We start from the raw sequence: 20,581 nt of genomic DNA on the forward strand, positions 1-20,581 counted from the left end.
AATAAATAAAAATTGCATTAATAACATTAAAACTTGTACAGAAAAAAACAGTTAAATCTTATATAGGCAAAACAGTGTACTTTAGTGCACAAAATACATAATTTAAAAAAAAAAGACTATTTTTGACTGCAGCAGTTCTTTGGATATTTTGCTCATGTGACCATGAGCTGAGTGTGTGTGTCCCAACTCCCAAGTATATCAAAGGGCCAATCAAAGGGCCATCATTTCCTTCTTTTAAATCTTCAATCATTTCCTATCATTCAGTCTACTTTCAAATGTGTTCCTGTCAGCTATTTTTAAAGGTGACAGGAAAAAAAAGATGTCATAATATAAAGTGAAACCAATGTGCCTCAAACTCCAATTTCTTTCAAGCCACCAGTTTCATTAAAAATAAACTCAGTCAGCCACTATTTAATGGGGGGCAGCAGAGGAGGGGGCTTTCATACATACAGTTTGGCCTATTTTTGCATGTGTGGCTGCTGACATGTGGTGAGGTCATGTTATTGATGATCACGGAAGCGTATCATGGCCACATGTTCATTGCTCTTGCCAGCATTTTATTATTAGCTCTGTTGATGCATAGTATTTACCTCCGTGGAAGCAAACAAAAATTACCCCGTTTTATCATTGCCCCCCTCATGGCCCACTGACGTAAGAAAAATAAAATAAATAAATAAAATAAACCTACCAATCAGTCAAGAGTTAAAGGAAGGATGGCTGGAATGCATGGCTGAGATGCTTTTGTTTTCCTCCCAGTGGGCCACATAACCTGAGGAAAGGCAGGTAGGGTGGGGAACGCGACCATACAAGACCTCTGCAGACCACATCATCAATTTTGGTGTATTATTGTACATTGATGCACATTCAAAACATTTCCTCAGGGTTTATCAGTGTCCCATTATAATCAAAAGGAATCCAAATTATGTCAACACTTATCAGAAAAAAAAACTAAGTTTTTTCATGGTCCCGGATAGAAACCCGTTTTGGTGGCGCCGTGCTGCTCAGCGACTACAACATGTCCAATCTATTAAGTTAGAAAATTCTTTTGCGAAATGGATTGGGTCTTAACTTGATTTCCTGACATTACCTGGTTTTACAAGCAACACAATTTGTTTTCTACAAATCTTTTTTTTTCTTCTAAATTGGACATTAGTACAACGAAACCACCAAATTCACTTCATGGATTTGGGAACCGACCCTGCACTATTCACTGAAGAAATAACTCTTTCAATGTTTTTGTGTTGTATAAAAATATTGCTTTGGTGCCATTTTGTGCCATCTTGGCACTCAGGAACTACGCTGAAGTGAGGTGAGGCGCTTCTGTTTAAGTTAGGTCATCCAGCTTAGGCATCTTGTGGCTCTCATTGGAACTTACAAACTTTTTGGGGTCGATTGCAGATCTGCAGAAGGGCTCGTTCCTGTCAGCGCGTGAAAAGCGAGGCTCAGTCAAACATTTGCGTGTCACAATTTCTGATTTGAAATTTGTTGTTCAAAACATTGGCAAAAAAAAGTTTGTTAATAGCCTTTAGAGTCTAAAGTTTAGACGGCACAAGATGGTGGCAACGAGCGACATATCTAATTGAGACCCATCAACTCACTTCAACATCCCTGGCATTACGATGACAATAGACAACACCAAAGCAATACTTACTGTCCAGAACAAAACTGAACAAAATCAGCAACCTGGCAAATGCCAAACTCCAAATATGAGGGGGGTGTATGTGCACTAGTTTTCAAATGTGACGGCAGACTGAATCAAATGCACTTGTGGTTACTAAGCAACCCACAGGCTGTGGATTCCCCACGCCACCCCCTTAAAAAGTCTGTAAACCAATTAGCTCGCCTGGTGGTTCTCAGCTGAGCGGGTTTTGTGCTGGCTGAGCGCTAACTGGGTTTGTGGTCTTGTGCTCTCGGCGGTCTCTCCAAGGCTGTGTCATAGAAACAGTCCTCATTGACCACCGAGGTCAGACTTTGGACACTAAACTCTCTCTCCAGGAGTGCGTTGAGGTCCAACGGCGGCGACGAAGATGACGCCCCGTTGCGGCCGTCCAATGAGCCACTTTTTTCCTTCATACACATGAGCCCGCCCTGGCTCCTGCGCAGACTCCTGCTTTTCTTCTTTGCCGCACTCGGTTGGTCTCTCGTTGGTCTGGGTTGGGCCTCGGTTGTGTCGCCCTCAGGTTGGACGCAGGGGGCGGCCGCGTACGTCAGCACGGGCTCCTCTGAGATTTTTAACTGAAAGAACTGAGCGTCGAGAGCGCTCCTCTTGGCGTTGGCAGTCTCGCAAAAGCCGTCGTCGTCCTCGTCGCTAAGAATGTCAGACTCCTTGACCGAGACGGAAGCGGCTTGGGAGTAACGTTCCGAGGGCGACCCAGACGAGCCCTCCTGGACAGGAAGCAGGAGCGGGGAAGCGCCGGACAGACTGCAGGTGCCGCTACTCAGGCTAGGTTTGTCCAAATCCGTTCCCAACTTGAGATTCCCGGACTGGACGGGGGGTTCTCCGAGGGGCTGCCGACACAAGCGGGAAGCCCTGGAGGAGCCTGCGATGAAGATGGACATGTAAGTCATACATGGTCCGCTTATCTGAGCAAAACACACACAGCTCACTGCCCTCCAGTCTTTTTATGGCCTAAAAAGTCAAGATATGATCTGGGCAAGGTGCATTTCACACTTCACACATTAAGCCAAACGACCTGAAGGGCTAAAAAGATAGCAACTAAGAAGATGTTCTTATTCTTGCATGTTCTTCTGTTGAATCCCTCCGAGGAAAACAAAATTCTTCAAAGATGTGTATTGTTGTTGATACACGTTCACATCTGTACGTAGAGAATGTATAGCGTTGTATATCGGAATTCATTTTAAATGATATATATTTTCTGGATTGGTGATTCTTTTGATATTCTTCCGCGCTGCTCCTGTGCACGGAAAAAACAATTCCCTATTGCCAGCTCATATAGGCTTTTTCTACTCATTCTATTTATACAAAGTCTCAATAAAAGAGCTGTCGCTAATATTTATGTAGCTGTGTGAGAGTGACAAAATGTAATACCTCCCCCTAGTATGATGGAGTGACATTCTAGAACAATGTGAATGACAATTAACCCCAAGAATAGCTTGCAGTGGAGTGTGGATCTTCACCAAGGTTGTTTGCTAGATGGAAGATCATCTAACATGCCGTTAATGGTGCCATCTTGATTTTACGTGAAGTACACCAACTCATTCAATCCCAAGGACGTGTTTTCATGTCTTTTAAGAATCGAGCGATTTAATCCCAGGTATGCATTTCTAATCGTTTTTTTTCCCCACATGGTAGGTAAAATAAGGGCCTGAAAATGGCTGGCACGGTAGTATAAAGGTGCTAATCCAAACTAAGTATTACAACCTCTTGTTTAGTTTGTCAGGAAAGAAGAATATACACAAAATGATTCATTACCAATTTCTATATAATGTGCAAGTTCACAGGCCAAGGAAAAACATTTTACATACATTTTGTGCAGATCTGGATAAAGACTTTCAATCCTATCTTACTGCCTCTCAAGTAAAATAAATTGGGATAGGCTTAAGAGCTCATCCCATTGAGGACAGCTACAGAAATTGGATGGATGGATTTTTTTGTTGGATTTTAAAGTGGTACGACTTCAAGGACGTTCAAATTTGGAGGTTTCACTTCAGGTATGGGCACCGGAAGGAGCCACAATCTTTCATCAATGCGACTCAGGACCACGCACTTCCTAAACAGACACTTTAAATATTGATAAAATATGTATGATATGTGCAAAATACATGCTCTTGATGTATTTAATTTTTGTTAATCTATTTTTCACTGCATATATAAATGATCCAGTATCCTAACCTAACAACAAATGGTTTGATAACCAAAATAACCACATTTTGTATTTATTAGTGCTGCCAGCTGCCCATCCCTGTTCAACTTTATTCCACTATTTGTTTTCTTTGGGAATTTGTTTTGGACGGATGTGGTGTGTTGTGACACTCACCCATCCTGGCGGCGGAGGGCGCGGCGGTGCGCATGGCTGCCAGGCGTTCCTTACAGCCACGCTCCAAGCTGGCCTCGCCTCTCGTGTTCCTCCTGGTGTTCTCCCTGAGGACGGAGCGGATCACCTTGATGACGTTCACCTTGCTCTCGGGCTCACTGGGAGGACACAGACGAGGCGGCTTGAGCACATAGCGTGAACGGCAGATGATTTCAGAGTCTAAATGTAGATTAAGAGGATTGCTGCCAGAGTTCCAGTGTGTCCCCAGAGAGAAGAGCAATGGCAGTCATTCAGTGTGATCCCAATTTCTCAGTGCATTATGGGACTTTCCATCTTGATTGCAAGCTTCGTATTCACCACCACCCGCATAAAATGAAAAAAAAAAAAAAAACATCTAGTTTGCATCGTAGGCATTGTCCAGTATTACAAAGTACATTCTGTCAGTATGATAAAAAAAAAAATCAACACAATCTATTTTTTTTTTAAACCAACTATAGAAGATTTGTTACACAAAAAAACGGAACCATGATAAAATGGATAAAACTAAGAAATATTGACATTATTTAATTTTCGTTCTTCTTAGTAAGTCACAGTGTCCCATCACTTGTGAGGTATTTTTTTTTCAGAACAGACCCGTGGCATACTCGTGTTGTCCTTGAGGCGATCTTATTTCCGTTTTTTTTTTTTTTTTTCATTTTTAGAACAATGCACATTCGGGCTGCCAAGATTAGTCAACTAGTCACAACTCCAACGACGATCAAAATCATTTTCTAGTCGATGAGTCATTTATATATTTATTTATTTGACACTTTGTTTTTCTACACGACACAGCCTCGTCTCTCGCTTCTGCTGCTGTCCGCTTGCCTGCCGATGAGTGAACATATTGTAGACTCTGCCAGCATCCCACAAAAAGCTATGCAGTTCAGGATTGGGTTTTCTGATTTGGTTTCAACCGAACATTTTATCGAAAATAGGTTTCTCTTGATATTGATCACCTGTCAATCGCAAGACATATTGATATTAATGGGAGTTAGTATGCTGCTGTTAATATTATATAATGAGTATGCTGGAGTTAGCAGAGTTGCTCTTTTGAATCTCCGTCCTAAATCACCATGTGCAACTGCTCGCCCCTCCCCTCTCAGCTCAGCCAAGAAGGAGAAGAAAAAGCAGCTCATTAACTTCAAAGAGGCAGCACGTTAAGTGATCTCTGCAAGCAGCCAGCCATATTGCAGAGCGACGTTGCTTGCTAAGAAGTCCCCTCAAAACAGAAAAGAAAAGCTCATTACCGGCGACGGACAGTTGTAGCGGTTAGTGAAACCTTGACTTTTTAAAACCACGCTAAACCCTAAAAACTGAAATCGGCCCAAACCTACTGCATCGCCTTCAACAAAGATTTCCCAGCCAAATGTGATGTGTTGTACAATTCTACTGAAGTGGCTCCAAAATTATTTATTTACAACATATGATGTTGTAATCTGTGCCAGTGAAGCGTAGTGACAGGCAGAACAATTGCTGAAAATGCCCTGCCAATAGATGGTAATTAACTTGTGTGTGCACTTTTTGTGACATTTCTATTTGATAGTGTGCCGTGATATTTTTTGTTTCCTAATATAAAATAGGTGCCTTGTTTTAAAAAACGTTTGGGAAACATTCATCTAGGATCATAAGGTCCCAGCAAAATGTCTGACCTGCTACACAGCTGAAAGACCGTCTGTGGTCTCCCTTCCACTTCAGACCTGGAGTGAATCAGCTCCCAGATGCAGCTGCTTTCTGTGCCTGGTCCTGAGAGAAAGCAGAGTAAAAATGAGTTTTAATCCCGCAGTCTTAAAAGGGTTTATCGTTTTAGAGGAAGCTGAATAGAAATGTCAAAAGAAGCGCATGAGTGTCTGCGTGTGTGGCCAAGGAGAATGGGCTAAGGGGTATGTTTTGGAAGAAGATGAGAAAAGAACACAGTTGGTAGCCAGTAGCGGCGTTACTAGTTTAACTCCATTTCTCTGTAGCGTGGTCAAGGTGTCGCTGTTTTAAACATCACAAAATGTTTCCGAACACATGCAGTCACACTGAAGAAACTTAAATGCCTATCCTGCTAATTAATGCCCACCGCCATAGATGGTGGATGAAAAGATTTGCGCAAGTTGTGTGCAGCGGAACAGGATGGAAAGAGTGCAGCTGGGGTCAACGAAATGTGTACATGCTCTAAATTCCTCATGGCCGTACTGTCACAAATTCATGGTACTTTTCGAGTCCCCAAATTACAGTTGTTAAATATTCAGAAATCAGTAAATATTTGAAATCCGAGAATTTGGACAATTTTAAGATAAACAACGGTACTGAAAGATTAATCGATTGGCAACATGGTTGTCGATTAACTTGCAGCTCAATTGTCGGTTAATCAATCTGGATGTTTTTGGCACCAATAGAGTCAAACTGTATTGGGAATTTGGACAGGAAAACAAATGTGGCTGAAAAGTATAACTGGGTTATGTTGCTCAAAAAATATATAATAAATAAATTAATTAATTAATTAAATAAAATAACATGCCCAATCAAAATAATGCCCAACACGCGTCGTTACTAAGGGTACCTTGACAATCTTACCTGCTGTATTTCCAAGCCTGACCTGGAGCGCAGACAGAGGGATGAGCCAACGGAACTTAAATGGGTCCGGATCGCCGTGGGAAAGCGCCGAACGAGGGTTGGTCTGATCACATTAAAAACAAGAGAGTAATGTTCCGTTTTCTGCCAAGATATCATTTATGCCATGTGAAAGCGCATGAGTGCAACCTCTCACCATTTTCTTCTTCATCTTGTTGTTTTCCCTGTAGACCAATATGACGGCTTTCTTGAAGACTGGCAAGAAAGAAAAACACTCTCAGCATCTTTACTTCTACGAGTGAATGCCACATGGGAGATGCGGAATGAAGGGGTCCAACCCACAGAGGCATTTTAGATGCAAACTTGGAAGTCAAAAAGAAGCTGTTTCAGTGCAATACTCTGATTCTATCGCAAGAGCTCCGTTGTTTCAATAGTTTAAAGCAGTGGTGCTCATTGGATTGACAGTAACAGTAATGTACATCATTAGGTACGCCACGGATCTTATGCAATCCAATAAAACACAGCAGCAAAAAAAAAAATAGCCATAATTTTGGCCATCAAAACTCAGCATTCTTATCTTATGATGGCCTGCCTACTTTGGCTGGTGAGTGTCTTTATCTAGAATGCAACAGCGGAGGAGGCAGACTTACCAAACACAGTCATTTCTGGGTCTTTTCTCATGCGGCCCAATGACGGATGCGGATTGAGCCAGACTGCAGTGGAATGCAGAAGAAACTCACCCATAGAGATTTCAGTGACCTGCGTGACAGACATGAACGATAAATTTCAGAATTTATTCTTAATCAGGAAAAAATAAATAAATAAATAAATTCACATTTTGTGGATAAAAAATATAAAAATCACTCAAAAATATGGGGATAAATACTTTTGGTTGCACAGCGACAACATTATAACTGATTCTAAATATTTCTAACAGACTACAGACCTGATGAGCTGGATCGGATCGGCCGATATTTTACATTTTCTGCTCATATGATGGAACAGCTGACTCACAGACACATTTTCAGAAGTGGGCCGTTAACTCAAGATTTTGTATACAAACATTCCAAAGGCACTTTTCAATCATATATCCCCTTTAAATAACACACGAGAATGTTGTAGTGCGCGACTATATTTATATGACGCACACGTTTTACTGCACCATATTATCGCACATTCTCTTTGAATACCTACACTGCAAAGGATATCAGCAAAATATGCCATCAATCTGTAAATATATTCTGCACCCAAAAGGCAAAAGAACAGAGGACGGCATAAACAGCACAAGTAGCAAAGAAGATTTGTGATGTGTGTGTGTGTGTGGGGGGGGGGGGGGGGGGGATATTCAATTTGACTTTTAATTTTGATAAAGAGGAATAGTCATTCCTACTGGGGCGGCTTATGAGATTTGACTTGTAAAGTATGTGTGTACCTCTCTATCGTGGCCGGCCTGCTCGGTAACAAGTTGATCAAAGACTGTGCCGTAATCCTCGTAGATTTTCTGCATCTCATTGATGTGGCTGGCCACCTTCTCCATGGCCCTGAGCGCCTCTGCACGGGCACCAACAAAACAAAGTCTTAGCAGCGATTAACTCTTAACACAGTCAGCAGAGGACATCTCAATACTGAATAACAAGATAAAAATAAAGTATTGTCTACAAAGTCTGTAAACCTACCTGTGAGGTGGCAGTGCTCTTCGCTGTTGGCGTCGGTCAGGGAGACCAGCTCCCTGAGCAGCAGGGGGTACTTGAGAACTCTTTGCACTGGTTTAATCAGATAGGACTCCAGGGTGGAGGAGTGCTGCTTGGTGGGGTTCCTTGCATCCAAAAATTCCTTGAAGGCCCGGTCCGTCTTGGCTTAAAAAACAAATATAGAACAAATTAATACTAACTAGGGGCGGAATCACTCACAACACAAGACTGCCGTCTTGCGTGTGTATATTATATACATATGCATTTGCAAATATACACGTATATGCGTACATACATGTGCGTGTGTACGTTTTTTGACATTAAGTCAAGAAAATTAGTGCGGGACAGTGATTGCGGTATATTATGTAATCGGAAAAAATAATTCTGCATAATGCACATCGTAAACATTGTTAATAAAATCAGTTTTATTCTCGATATATTATACGACCTTACATTACATTAGATTATATGCTTGTAATTGTTACTTTCAAAATGATACCATGTATAGGAGAGAGTGGCACAAGGGCGCTTATGGGGGGGCTTGACTGTACATAGTAGGTTGGCCAAAGTGCTTGATGAATCGCTACGGCCCTGGGCTGAGCCAGCAATGATGTCACCAGCAGCCTGACAGGCAGTCAAAGTTTGATGAGCGGCTCGTGCATTTATGAAGAAGGCAGCGCGTAGCTCTGACGACTCATGAATTCACCATGGCGGTAAAACCGCATGCTTCAATTTGCTGCTAAGCGGGGGCAGTATGTAAAGATCTTCCTGATTCCCTACTAAAAGACACCCACGATTCAGCCTTTTACATTATGAGGGTCAACTCGATAAATGCAGGCTAACTGTGAGACAACACCGCGTGCACTACAACCCTGCATCTGCAACTGGCGTCTGGTCAACTTTTCTTTTTTTTTTTTTACTTTTACTTTTTTAATTCAATATATGAAATAATATACTTTTGACCTTGTCCTGGCTGGACTAACTGATTCATTTCCAGCTGCACCATTTTCTCTCAAGACAATTGACCTGCTAATTTGCTGTTCATGACTGGTCGCAACCCGCTTAAATGCAGTACACTGTACAACAAAGCACTTTTTCTGGTGTTGGGCGACACACATTAGAGCATTAGCTTAGTTGGCTTCTTCTGGTCTCTCTTGCTCTGTGCGTGCTCGTCCACCAATCGTGACAACGATGCTTATTAGAAGTGCAGCTTATTTGCAGCCGTGGAGGCGATGATTAGTTACTAAGAGGAGAGGATCTGCACCGCGAGAGGATATTCAGCCGCGCCAGCTAGAGAGCACGACTCGTATCTTGTGCCTCGTTCGGTGTGGCGCGTGTTAGTACCAATTTTCCCTCCGGTTCTCGAGCAAACGCTCACAGCTGAGTGGTGTGCATGACCCGTCATGAGTAACATACCACTTCGGATAGGTTATCTTGACGAGACAGGATAGAGATTGCGTTCACGTGTGAGATTATATTTGGTGCCACAGATTCAGTGTCATGCAGGAGCGCTGCAAAAACTAAAGTCGCTTCGGGGATCACGTGATCACCTTGTATGGAATCAAATCATTCAGCACTAGATTATGAATATATTAAATCACAATACAGTTTTATACATTACACACATGCGATGACTGGCGCTGGAACCACAACCAAGATTGCTGCTCGCCTTGGCGATTCAAATCTCTCCTTATTTGCACTTCAGAAGGCGTACGCCTGACTTGTACTGTACATTGCGTAAGGCAGTCACACTAAAAGTGTGTCCACCAGTGCAAAGTAATAGTGCAATAAAACAGCTCCAGCAGGGGGGAGTGTCGGCTTCTCCTTACCTCCCATGACCGCTGCATTTGCTTCAATGCTGGCCAACTAAACAATGTGTCTTAAAACATACTGCAGTAGAAACTGTACTGCCACAGTCATTAGAATAGAGGGCAGGACAAATCTTTTCCTTGAGCTACACGCTTGCATTGTGGGGGGGCATTAATGTATTCATTATAGCACTGGCAGCTGCAGACAGGCAGCTCAGTCGACACCTCCCAGACTAATTGGCAGGCAATTAACGAGTCGACAAATAAACAAGGAAGCGAGCCTGTGGCATAATGTCAGGAGGAGGTGATGAAGACGGCGGAGATAGCCATCGATTTCTTTGTATAGGCTTGACAGACTTCCTGGGTGTCCTTGGATCAACTGGATGCGATTTGGCTGTGGCATGTTCGGTATCATGCTGTGTCACAAATCCACTTTACACACGCACTGTATCAGAGTTAGTCAGCGCCGCAATGTGTTATTCGAATAACGGGTCATATGGACCTTTTTTTTTTTTTTTTTTTTTTTTTTAATCAGACGCAGCTTTTTCAGGCTTTGATTAAAGAATAGGCTGCACAATCGCTGTGGATGTTGTTCTTACGAAAGGTGGAGCCATATATTTAGCACTCGTGGTTTTGGCATTTTCTGTTGTTTCACCAGTGATTATTCACCCTGAATAATGTAGGGTATGTTTTATAATCATCGTATTTTTGAAACTTTTCTATGAACAATCACAATTTACACAATATAACCAAAGTAGCTTTTGCAACTGCCTCGGACATGGTGAATAATGATGATGATGAAAAACATTATTTCAATACTTTTATGTACTTGATGAATTGATGTCATTGCAAACCTCTGAAAATGAAAATATGATGGGATAAGTACAGTTCATGGTTAAAGGCTGTGCCTTGATTTCATCGATAACAAGGTTACCAAAAACTGTGTTCATGTCTGATAGGTGGTTTAAACTCAATAAAAAGAAAAGCTCATCAATCCCCAATGTGGTGCATATTTTTGGGAGCAATCATGCTGGTTCGTGCAATAAAGGTGTGCATATGCAGAAAACTGATGCTGCTGTTTCTTTAACGAAACGTAGGATAGCTTTTAAAGTTTTCCTTCAGTACATTAATCGGCTCCGAATGTTTGCACAGAATAAACATCATGTGATTTTCCTGGCCGTAATCCTCACCTATCAGAGACTTGTCTGAGAGTCAAATCCTATTAAATGCCATGCAGCTTACATGGAGAAATGTGCCATGCAATTCTGATAATGGGCCAAAAATGACCCATCACCTTCCTCTGACCTTGGTGGCAAAGAAGTACACCCTCTTAGAGTTGTGGACAGTGCTGCCAAAAGGCCAACATGATCACCGGCAGAAATCATTTTCAAATGTCGACTCTTTCAGATTCAGGGGAAGATGCATGGATGTGTATCTTAAGTTGCCTAGGGCACAATGCACATGCTTTAAATTTAGAAGGTGATAGATAGTATTTAGAAGGTTAATTTAAAGGTTAGCCAAATGTCAAGACCTCATTTGTTTGTAAAAGAGGAATTCTCTATTTTTTTATGCAACCATGCATCATGAAATGACAGTAGTAAGCAGAGTCTCCCTTCGTGCAACTCAAACAGGCTCCACCCCTCCACCTTAAACTGTGGGGTGCTGTGAGGTGTGACTGATGTAACGTCGATGCAACAATGCCGAAGTAGCAGATGGAGACCTGCATTTTTATGGTGACAATCTGGGACCCAAAAGTGAAGTAAAAATATTGAGGGATACCTCATAGTTATAGTTTAACTTCCATAACGTTGAAATCCACAATTTCAATAATATACCATCTACATTGTCAAATGTTATTCTTCTCTGATAATTTCAATGAAAACTGATCTTTGTCAAAGCAAGATCTAAATTCTACCTATTTATTTCTTCCTATTGTGTATCTAATCTTGTAGCCACTGTGCTGTGTGTGAATTTCCATCACCAATTAGGCCTGCCAAGATTAGTCGACTAGTCATGACTATGTCGACGACCAACTTAGTTGACGGCTAATTTAGTAGTCGATGTCATCATTATTATTTTTGTTTTGCTTTTCCTCGCAAAACTGCCTCGCCTTCCACAACTCCTACCTGCTGTCGACCTGTCGGTGATGCAACTGCGCAGTAGTGGTGAACCGGGTCATCCGTGACATAAACACTGTGGCTAGTTTCATGGTTTACCCGTGTCAGGAAGCTAGCCACACAGATCACAGAGTGTGTTTGATTAACAGTGTAACACGATGTTGAGATTGGTTATATTGGATTTTGACATTTTTGCTTTGACCCCTCAACAGCAACACATAATAAAACACACATAACCCAGTTCATTCACAACAACAAGGGGCATCTGAAATAACAACGTAGATTTTTAAATCAAACCGATTATCAACCGAGAAATGTTTTCACCACAGACGCATATCCCACCCACGAACACACTGTTGCTTTTGTGATGGTCCGCTCAGAGAAAAATCGGTGGGCTTGGGATAAAATGGATTCTCTGGGTTGTGGGAACTCACAAATACTGCCAGATTTCAGCATGCAGGCAAGGTTAGGGAGCTACTAAGTTTAGTAAAGGTTCAATGTACTATCATCTTCATTTTGAATTTGCATATACTTGAAACAATTCAAGATGTAAGCGAATGATCTGCTTGCTGGCGAAATCAGCTGTGATTTGTATATGATCAGTTTAGTCGACTATTATCGGTGACTAGTCGACTAGCAAAACAGCGGTTTGTGGCAGCCCAATCATTATGTAGTACCTCTCTCTAGGACTTTCTGGACCTTGATATGGTTGGCACAGAAGCCACTGTAGAGCTTGAAGTGGTCAGCGTAGTACAGGAAGGAACCCCCAAGAGAAAACAGAAGCTTCTGTGAACAGACAAATATAAGAGGTGAGTGCCCAATGCATAACAAAAAAAGTGTGAACAAGGGACATTTTGAGTGGAATGCTTCCAACCTCCCTCCCTTGAGAGACCAACGGAGCACTCCATCCTCCTGTCCGCTCCCTCTCACCTAACCTCTCGAGTACAGCAGCTTTCAGCACCTCACAATCTAACCAGCGCGATCAATAGACCCCCATGCCTCGTCATGTCAAGCCTATAAATCAGCCGGCAAACCTCATGCCTTGCTGTCTCAATTATTTAGCAACCTCAAGCAGTCGGTGTTGACACCTTTGTCTGCACAAGTCCAATTGAGTGATATCTACCTGAAATCTTTAGCCAGTTGTTCAATAATAAACAGAACCTAACCTTGAACTGGGAGGGCGTCTCAAGCGTGCTGAAGTCAGGGGAGGAAGCAATCCTCTCTTCGAGTGTCTGCAGGAAGACCCTCTGGAAGTCTAACATCTCTGGCAGACTGCCGAACAGACTCTCCATCTGGGGGAAACATGGCAAGGCGAAAGATTGTGGGTGAAGTGAAGTGTGAGACGGACGAGAGGAACAGAGTGAGGGAATGTGAGGTAGGGAGGAGGCCAAGATAGCTTGTAATTCATAACAGTAAGTCAGACAGGCACCCTGGGGTGCAGTAAAACCTCCACTCTGATGCCTTCATCACTTACAAAGGCACTTAAGGAACAAGCAATGACTCTGCTATAAATGTAATACACACACACATACGTAGTTACACGTTCTCGCTCTCCGACACATACATCTAGGGTCAGCGCAGCCTTCATTAAAAGCCATTCGGGGGATACCGCGACCTTGTCCATTTGGTTTCCGGGCCACTTCCGACTGTCTTTTAATTTGCCTACAGCTCGGTGGCCTATCGACCAGTGTGTCTTGCAAGACTCCTTCTGGTTTTGAGGTCGCAACTGACACAACACAGTGTACTTAAGTATTAACCATGCAGATTTTAGTAGAAATACAGTTGACGTGGCTACAGGTGAAGTACATATATTGAAAATGGTTGCAGGTGAGATGAGTGTTTGCTTCCTGATCACTGGCGAGGTGAACTTAAGCAAGGAAGGCTAAAGGCATTTATTGATGGTTTGGAAGAAAAATAATCTAATATCAGTTGCCAGTAAATGTGAATTTTAGACGTGAACATATAATGGCAGTCCAGTAGCTAAAAATCCTTGAAAAATGATGAAAGTAGCACTGTTATGGCGACAGATTAATAAGATATCTTTGAAATGTTAGGCAAACTCCATTATTTTTGCGCCGGTCTGTTGTAGAGAGAGCAGTAACATTGTGTTTGGTGGCTACAAAGTGTTGAAATCCATTATTACATAACAATTGGAGAAATAACTCAAACGTCAACGTGATCAACAATTGACTGTAAATCCCATTTTTCCTTAGGGGGACAATTAAAGCTTTTTCTTCTTCCTATGCTGTAATATATGAGGTTAGTTGAAAAGGTGGCCTTCGCAAGCACGTGCCTTTGGGAAGGTCATAGTACAGGGGATGCTAATTTGTCCGGCAGGCATTCGCAGTGCTAACGAGAAAGATATGACCTGTCTGGGGTTCTCCTCATCGCCACGGGGTAATAAACACTCAATGCATTTCATGTTGTATCTGGTCCACACCTTTACTCTCATCACAGTCTATCGTTACCCAATGCAAACACACACAAATTCCGGCCACCTACCTCATCCAGCGTGAGGAAAGTTTCGTTTTGTAGGGGTTTAAGGTAGATCTCGAACAAGCAAGCCAGGTCCTGCAGAGAAAAGCAGAAAAGAAGGTTAGTGCAAAGAATACATAGTTGCCATTGACGTATGTGTCCGTCATTTAAAGGCTCTTTTATCTTCACATCAATTCACCACCGAGTCTCCAAAAATTCCTCGCCTCATTTCTCTATCTAACCAGCTCTTGCAGGAACCTGTCCCCAAATGATTTAAAGTGCTAGCTTCTCTTTGTATTGGTGGAGATTCGGGCTGAAACGAGTCCTAAATAACAGGACTTGCGGCATTTTTTCTGCCTCTTACGCGTAAATTGCTGGGAAGAAGGCCAATTTAAAAAAATAATGTATGGACATCAATGCCAAGGTACGCTTTTATTTTGAAGTTGTAACAGCAACAACGTGCGCGGCATAACGGCTGACTGGACTCTCTTCCAGACTGTGTTTGGGGCGTTGTTAATTGCCGTCACAAACTGTTGCTACTGAAGAAAACAGCACAATAATGTTCAATCGCTAATTAATGGCGCTAAAAACAAAAACAAAACAAATCCCTACTGTTGTTCCCATGTACTTCATCTGACAGGCCCATATTTATGGGAGGAGATTACAATTTTCACACTATTTCTAGAATGTTATTGCACAGTTAAAGTATAAACTGCTGATTATCTAAAAATGAAAATCAGTTGGTAGTTTAGAAATAGAAATAGAAATCCCTTTATTGTCATTGTACTCAAGTGTGCAACGAGATTAGAGGGCTCCCCTCTCCAGTGCAATACAACAATAATACAGACAAATATATAAATTAGATAAATAAAGAAGACAGTGCAATGGAATTCAGTACTGAATAGGGCATATAGAAACACATCACAATGCTGTTTTGCGAGGTTAGGGTGGTCTCGTGTGTGTGTGAGAGTTCAGTATGGAGATGGCTCTCGGAAAGAAACTGTTTCTCAGTCTATTGGTCCTTGATTTGATGCATCTGTAGCGCCTGCCAGAGGGCAACAGGTCGAACAGGTGTGAGTTTGGGTGGGTATTGTCATTGACGATGTTGAGAGCCCTTCTGAGGCACCGGGCGGTGTAGATGTCCGACAGTGGGGGGAGAGGGCAGCCAATAATCCTTTGCGCTGTTTTGACTGTCCTCTGGAGCCTCACTCTGTCCGCCTCAGTGCAGCCGCTGTACCAGGTGGAGACACAGTACGTCAGCAGGCTCTCGATGGACGAGTGGTAGAAGGCCAGCAGCAGCTTCCTGTCCAGGTTGAATTTCCTGAGGACTCTCAGGAAGTGCAGACGTTGGCGGACCTTCTTTACCACTGCTGTGGTGTTGTGACTCCAAGAAAGGTCATCGGAGATCTGTACTCCCAGGAACTTGAACGTGTGGACCCTCTCCACACACACGCCTTCGATGCAGAGGGGGGGCGGCAGCGTCTTGTTCCTCCTGAAGTCGACGACAATCTCCTTTGTTTTAGCAGAGTTAAGGTGCAGTCTGTTGTCCTTGCACCAAGTTGTCAGTCTCTTTACCTCCTCTCTGTAGGCTGTCTCGTCACCTTCCGAGATCAGACCGACCACTGTCGTGTCGTCAGCAAACTTGACGATGGTGTTGTTGCCGTGGGCCGGGCTGCAGTCGTAGGTGTAGAGGGCGTACAGGAGAGGGCTCAGCACGCATCCTTGGGGGGAACCGGTGCTCAGCATGAGGGTGGAGGACGTGTAGGGGCCGAGCAACACAGTCTGGGGTCTGTTGGTCAGAAAGTCCTTAATCCAGATGCGTGTGAGGGCAGGGAGGCCGAGAGTGTCCAGTTTGGCGACGAGGATGTCTGGGATGATCGTGTTGAATGCCGAGCTGTAGTCCACAAAGAGCATCCTTGCACAGCTCTGCTGTCGTTCCAGGTGGCCCAGCACAACATGCAGAGCAGTGTCGATGGCGTCCTCAGTGGATCTGTTAGCCCGGTATGCAAACTGGTAGGGGTCCAGAGTGGGAGGAAGGCAGTCCCTGATGTGCTGGAGAACCAGCCTCTCGAAGCACTTCATAATGACTGGTGTGAGAGCAACAGGACGGTAGTCATTCAGGTGGACGGCTGGTGACTTTTTGGGGACAGGAATAATGGTGGAAGTTTTCAAGCAGGAGGGGATGATTGCCTGAGCCAGGGAGCGGTTGAAGATCCTGCAGAAAACATGTGACAGTTGGTGGGCACATGCTCTGAGGACCTTGCCTGGTATTCCGTCGGGTCCAGTAGCTTTCCTGGGGTTGACCGCCAGGAGCGCGCGCCTCACATCGTGTTCCTCTACGATGAGTGGGGGGGAGTTGGAGCTTGAAGTGCGGGGGTGTGACGGTTGGGGCGAGTCAAAGCGAGCGAAGAAGCAGTTAAGCTCCTCTGCCAGCGATGCACTCGGGTCTACAGAGGTCGTGCTGCTGCCACGGAAGTTGGTGATGCTCCGTAGACCCTGCCACACCTCCCGTGGCCTGTTACTGGCAAGGTGGGCCTCCAGCCTCCCCTTGTAGGTTGCCTTGGCTAGCTTGATGCCTTTGCTCAGGTCAGCACGAGCCACCCTGTACTGGGCTTTGTCGCCTGACCTGAAGGCAGCGTCACGGGCCTTGAGGAGAGAGCGAACCCTGCTGGACATCCAGGGCTTCGCATTTGGAAAGGTCCGTATAGTCTTATGTTGGGACACAGTTTCCATGCAGAACTTGATGTAGTCCAGTACACAATGCGTGTAGACATCAAGGTCCTGATGATCAAAGAGGTCCCAGTTTGTGTCATGAAAGCAGTCCTGTAATTCACTCATGGCGTCGTCACGCCAGGTTTTCACAGTCTTTGTGGTAGGCCTGAATCTGCGCCTGAGAGGGGTGTACGCAGGTGCGAGCTGCAAGGACAGGTGGTCTGACTGGCCGAGAGGGGCGAGTGGGAGGGCTCTGTATGCGTGCTTGATGTTCGAGTACACATGGTCGAGAGTGTTGTCTCCCCTCGTTGGGCACTTGACATGCTGGTGAAACTCTGGGAGTACAGTCTTTAAATTGGCCTTATTAAAGTCTCCCGCTACTACGTGAACGCCATCAGGGTGGGCCCGCTGATGTTTATTGATGACGCACGCGAGTAGCGAGAGCGCCGTGCTAGTGCTAGCGTCGGGAGGGATGTAAACAGCTGTGACAATCACTACCGTTAGCTCCCTCGGGAGAAAATAAGGCCGGCATTTAACGGACATGAACTCGATGTCGGGGGAAGAGTGCTTCTCGACGATCGTGCTATCGCCGCACCAGTTCTCATGCACGTAAACACAGAGCCCCCCGCCCCTCCTCTTACCGGTGTCCCTCGTCCGATCCGCGCGATGTAGCGAGCGCCCGGCCAGCTGGATGCTAGCGTCGGGGACGTCTGAGTGCAGCCAGGTTTCCGTGACGACGATCACACTGCTATCGCGCACATAGCGGTTTCCCAGGATTTGTAATCCCAGGTCGTCGATTTTGTGGACCACGGATCTGGCGTTGGTGAGGTGCAGACTCGGTAGTGGTTGCCTATGGGGCTGCCGTCGCAGCCGTTGCAAGACACCGGACCTGCAGCCTCGCTTCTGCTTCCTCTCTCTGCGTCGCCTGCGCCGCCTCCCGGCCCCGATGACCAGCCACGGTGAGCCGGGCAGCCTCGCCAGTTCGTTCGGAATTTTGCGATCATAGCAAAATTCCTCTGTGATGGTTATTTCGCATCGATATCCAATGTTCACGATGTCTTGGCGGGTATATCGATGTTGTGCCTCAGTTGATGCCAATAAGAGCAAGCAAACACTAATAAAAAAGTAAAAAGGAGCACTGTGAGGGGGAGCTGTTAGCCGCTGCGTCCATGCGCGCCGCCATCTTGGAATTAATTTATTGGAAATAATTATTTATTATCAAGTGGAAATTTGTTTTTGTGTCTTCTTTAACCAAGCAAAAAATATCTGTATTTTCTATTTTATCCGATTACCCGATTCGAATTTATACTGAAATATTCGATAGCTGCAGCCCTATTGGAGCAATTCTCATTAGGTTTCGATTTATGATCACCCTCTTCATAAAGCTACAGTACATGAGACAGTGTTGCGCACAGCTAAAGATGCATTGACCTGTGCTAACAGGCCTGCGCCGATGCATGTCAAAAAAGCAATCACCTGAGCTACAAAATCCAGATGAAGAGCCACGCACGAGGGACGGGAGTTAATGAAAAATGAGAAGATGAAGAAGGCAGCGGGGAAAAAAAATGTCAGCCATGATCAGCATTGCCGAGACAAGAAGATCATGAATGTGGTCGTTCAATGGGTGTCAGGGAAGAAAAGGTCAGAGTGAGAAACGGAAAAATCATTCGTGGGGAAGAAGATGGAAATGCTCGACATGAGTAGGAGGTGCTCGATGCAGAGGTGCACTTGCGCACAATATCTTGAGTGCACAATATATCCAATTTGAGGCTTAAAAATTTCCAAAGCCTTAATCAGCACCGTATTAAAAGCAATGTTTTGTTTATTTCAGGGAATTGTATCCCCCACTGTTGTTTTTCCTCTCACTTAAGTAGCTGTTAAATCATGTTTGATAAAACAAAGCAATTCTCACCTTCACATAGGACTTCTCTGTGTCCACCAGCTCCTGGATGACCTTTCGTAACCGCTCAGTGCCACTCATGTGCTTGGGGCAGGGTCGGAGAAGAGTGCCATCGCCCTTGGAGCCTGGACCTAAATCGCCAGCCTGCTTCATTAGCGGCTCCTTGATGTCGTCCGACGTGCCGCCAGTGGCTGAACCTTCTCCCTCCTGGAAGGACTGGTAAAGGTTGCACACTGTGTCCACACTCTGTAGAGGGAGGCAAACAAGTTATTTTTTTTTTTTTAAGAAGGAAAAAAAAAAACATCACATGGATAAAATGGGAATCACTTATTTGTTCACTCACCAAACAAAATCACTGATGAAATTCAATACAAGGGCTGTATAAAAAAAATAAAATAATGACTTCTCTGCAGTACCTCATTTCCCGCATGGTAACTCCACAGTTGTGAAATAAAATAAATCCACAATGTACATGCAAAGTGACTCCCATGGGTCGACTAGCAGCATAGCGCGGAGTTAGTTATTCACTGTACCCTAATTAGATTTGCATCAAAGACATTATAGTGCAGAATTATGTTATGAATGTTCTACTGGATATACCCGTCTTGATGGCTTTTTAACAGTAACGGTCAGTTATGTGGGATTGTGTCACATCAATTGATAAAAAATTAACATTGTGTAGGATCAAAGTAGTCTTCTACTGTATTATTTAGTTCTCGTTCATTTGGGTCAATGGAAGCAGAACAGAAGCTGTGCACTACGCATTCCTATGACGATTATTTACACCAGTTCTGCCCACTTTGTCTACTATGTCATCATACGCATACTATAAAGTTGTACTTGCTGTAAGGGAAGAATTACTTTGTGAACAACTATAACAGAAAATGAGTTTTGAAAGTTTTGTTCTCTACATGAAGAAAATAAGGAAAAAGATTATCTCTGATTTACATAGTGGCTGTCGCTCCTTTGCCATTTATTTGCGTTCAGTTCAAGTGATTTCTCAATCGTGAGTATACTTCATCAAAATCAACCTCTTCATGTCGTCGAACAGCTATGTAAGCAAAACACTTGTTCATGAGCGCCAAACTTGACTGCAGCAATGCGCACATCAATTATGGTTGGACTCCAAGCCAAGAATAATGTGAGCAGTCAAAATTAGAATTAGAATTAGAATTAGAATTAGAAATCCCTTTATTGTCATTGTACTCAAGTGTGCAACGAGATTAGAGGGCTCCCCTCTCCAGTGCAATACAACAATAATACAGACAAATATATAAATTAGATAAAT

The 20,581-nt window shown here is 43.8% G+C and overlaps 1 protein-coding gene across 2 annotated transcripts in view; it reads right to left on the bottom strand.

The window, feature by feature from the left end:
- Positions 1 to 1,544: 1,544 nt before the first annotated feature.
- The window catches only part of tiam2a (TIAM Rac1 associated GEF 2a), a 68,996-nt gene continuing 49,959 nt past the window's right edge, over positions 1,545 to 20,581 (bottom strand). For both annotated transcript variants that reach the window (XM_088319389.1, XM_088319384.1), the window contains exons 16-27: positions 19,306 to 19,539; positions 14,709 to 14,777; positions 13,373 to 13,498; positions 12,884 to 12,992; positions 8,267 to 8,446; positions 8,023 to 8,141; positions 7,241 to 7,349; positions 6,787 to 6,845; positions 6,594 to 6,696; positions 5,684 to 5,777; positions 3,999 to 4,153; positions 1,545 to 2,540 (exon numbers count right to left, since the gene is read on the bottom strand). In XM_088319389.1, the coding sequence (XP_088175515.1) occupies positions 1,885 to 2,540; positions 3,999 to 4,153; positions 5,684 to 5,777; positions 6,594 to 6,696; positions 6,787 to 6,845; positions 7,241 to 7,349; positions 8,023 to 8,141; positions 8,267 to 8,446; positions 12,884 to 12,992; positions 13,373 to 13,498; positions 14,709 to 14,777; positions 19,306 to 19,539 (2,013 nt within the window). In that variant the 3' untranslated portion in view covers positions 1,545 to 1,884. The remainder of the gene's footprint in view (positions 2,541 to 3,998; positions 4,154 to 5,683; positions 5,778 to 6,593; positions 6,697 to 6,786; positions 6,846 to 7,240; positions 7,350 to 8,022; positions 8,142 to 8,266; positions 8,447 to 12,883; positions 12,993 to 13,372; positions 13,499 to 14,708; positions 14,778 to 19,305; positions 19,540 to 20,581) is intronic.

Source organism: Idiotropiscis lumnitzeri, chromosome 1 (assembly GCF_059441095.1).
Source record: "Idiotropiscis lumnitzeri isolate Australia: NSW breed Sydney's pygmy pipehorse chromosome 1, RoL_Ilum_1.0, whole genome shotgun sequence".
Lineage (NCBI taxonomy): Eukaryota > Metazoa > Chordata > Actinopteri > Syngnathiformes > Syngnathidae > Idiotropiscis > Idiotropiscis lumnitzeri.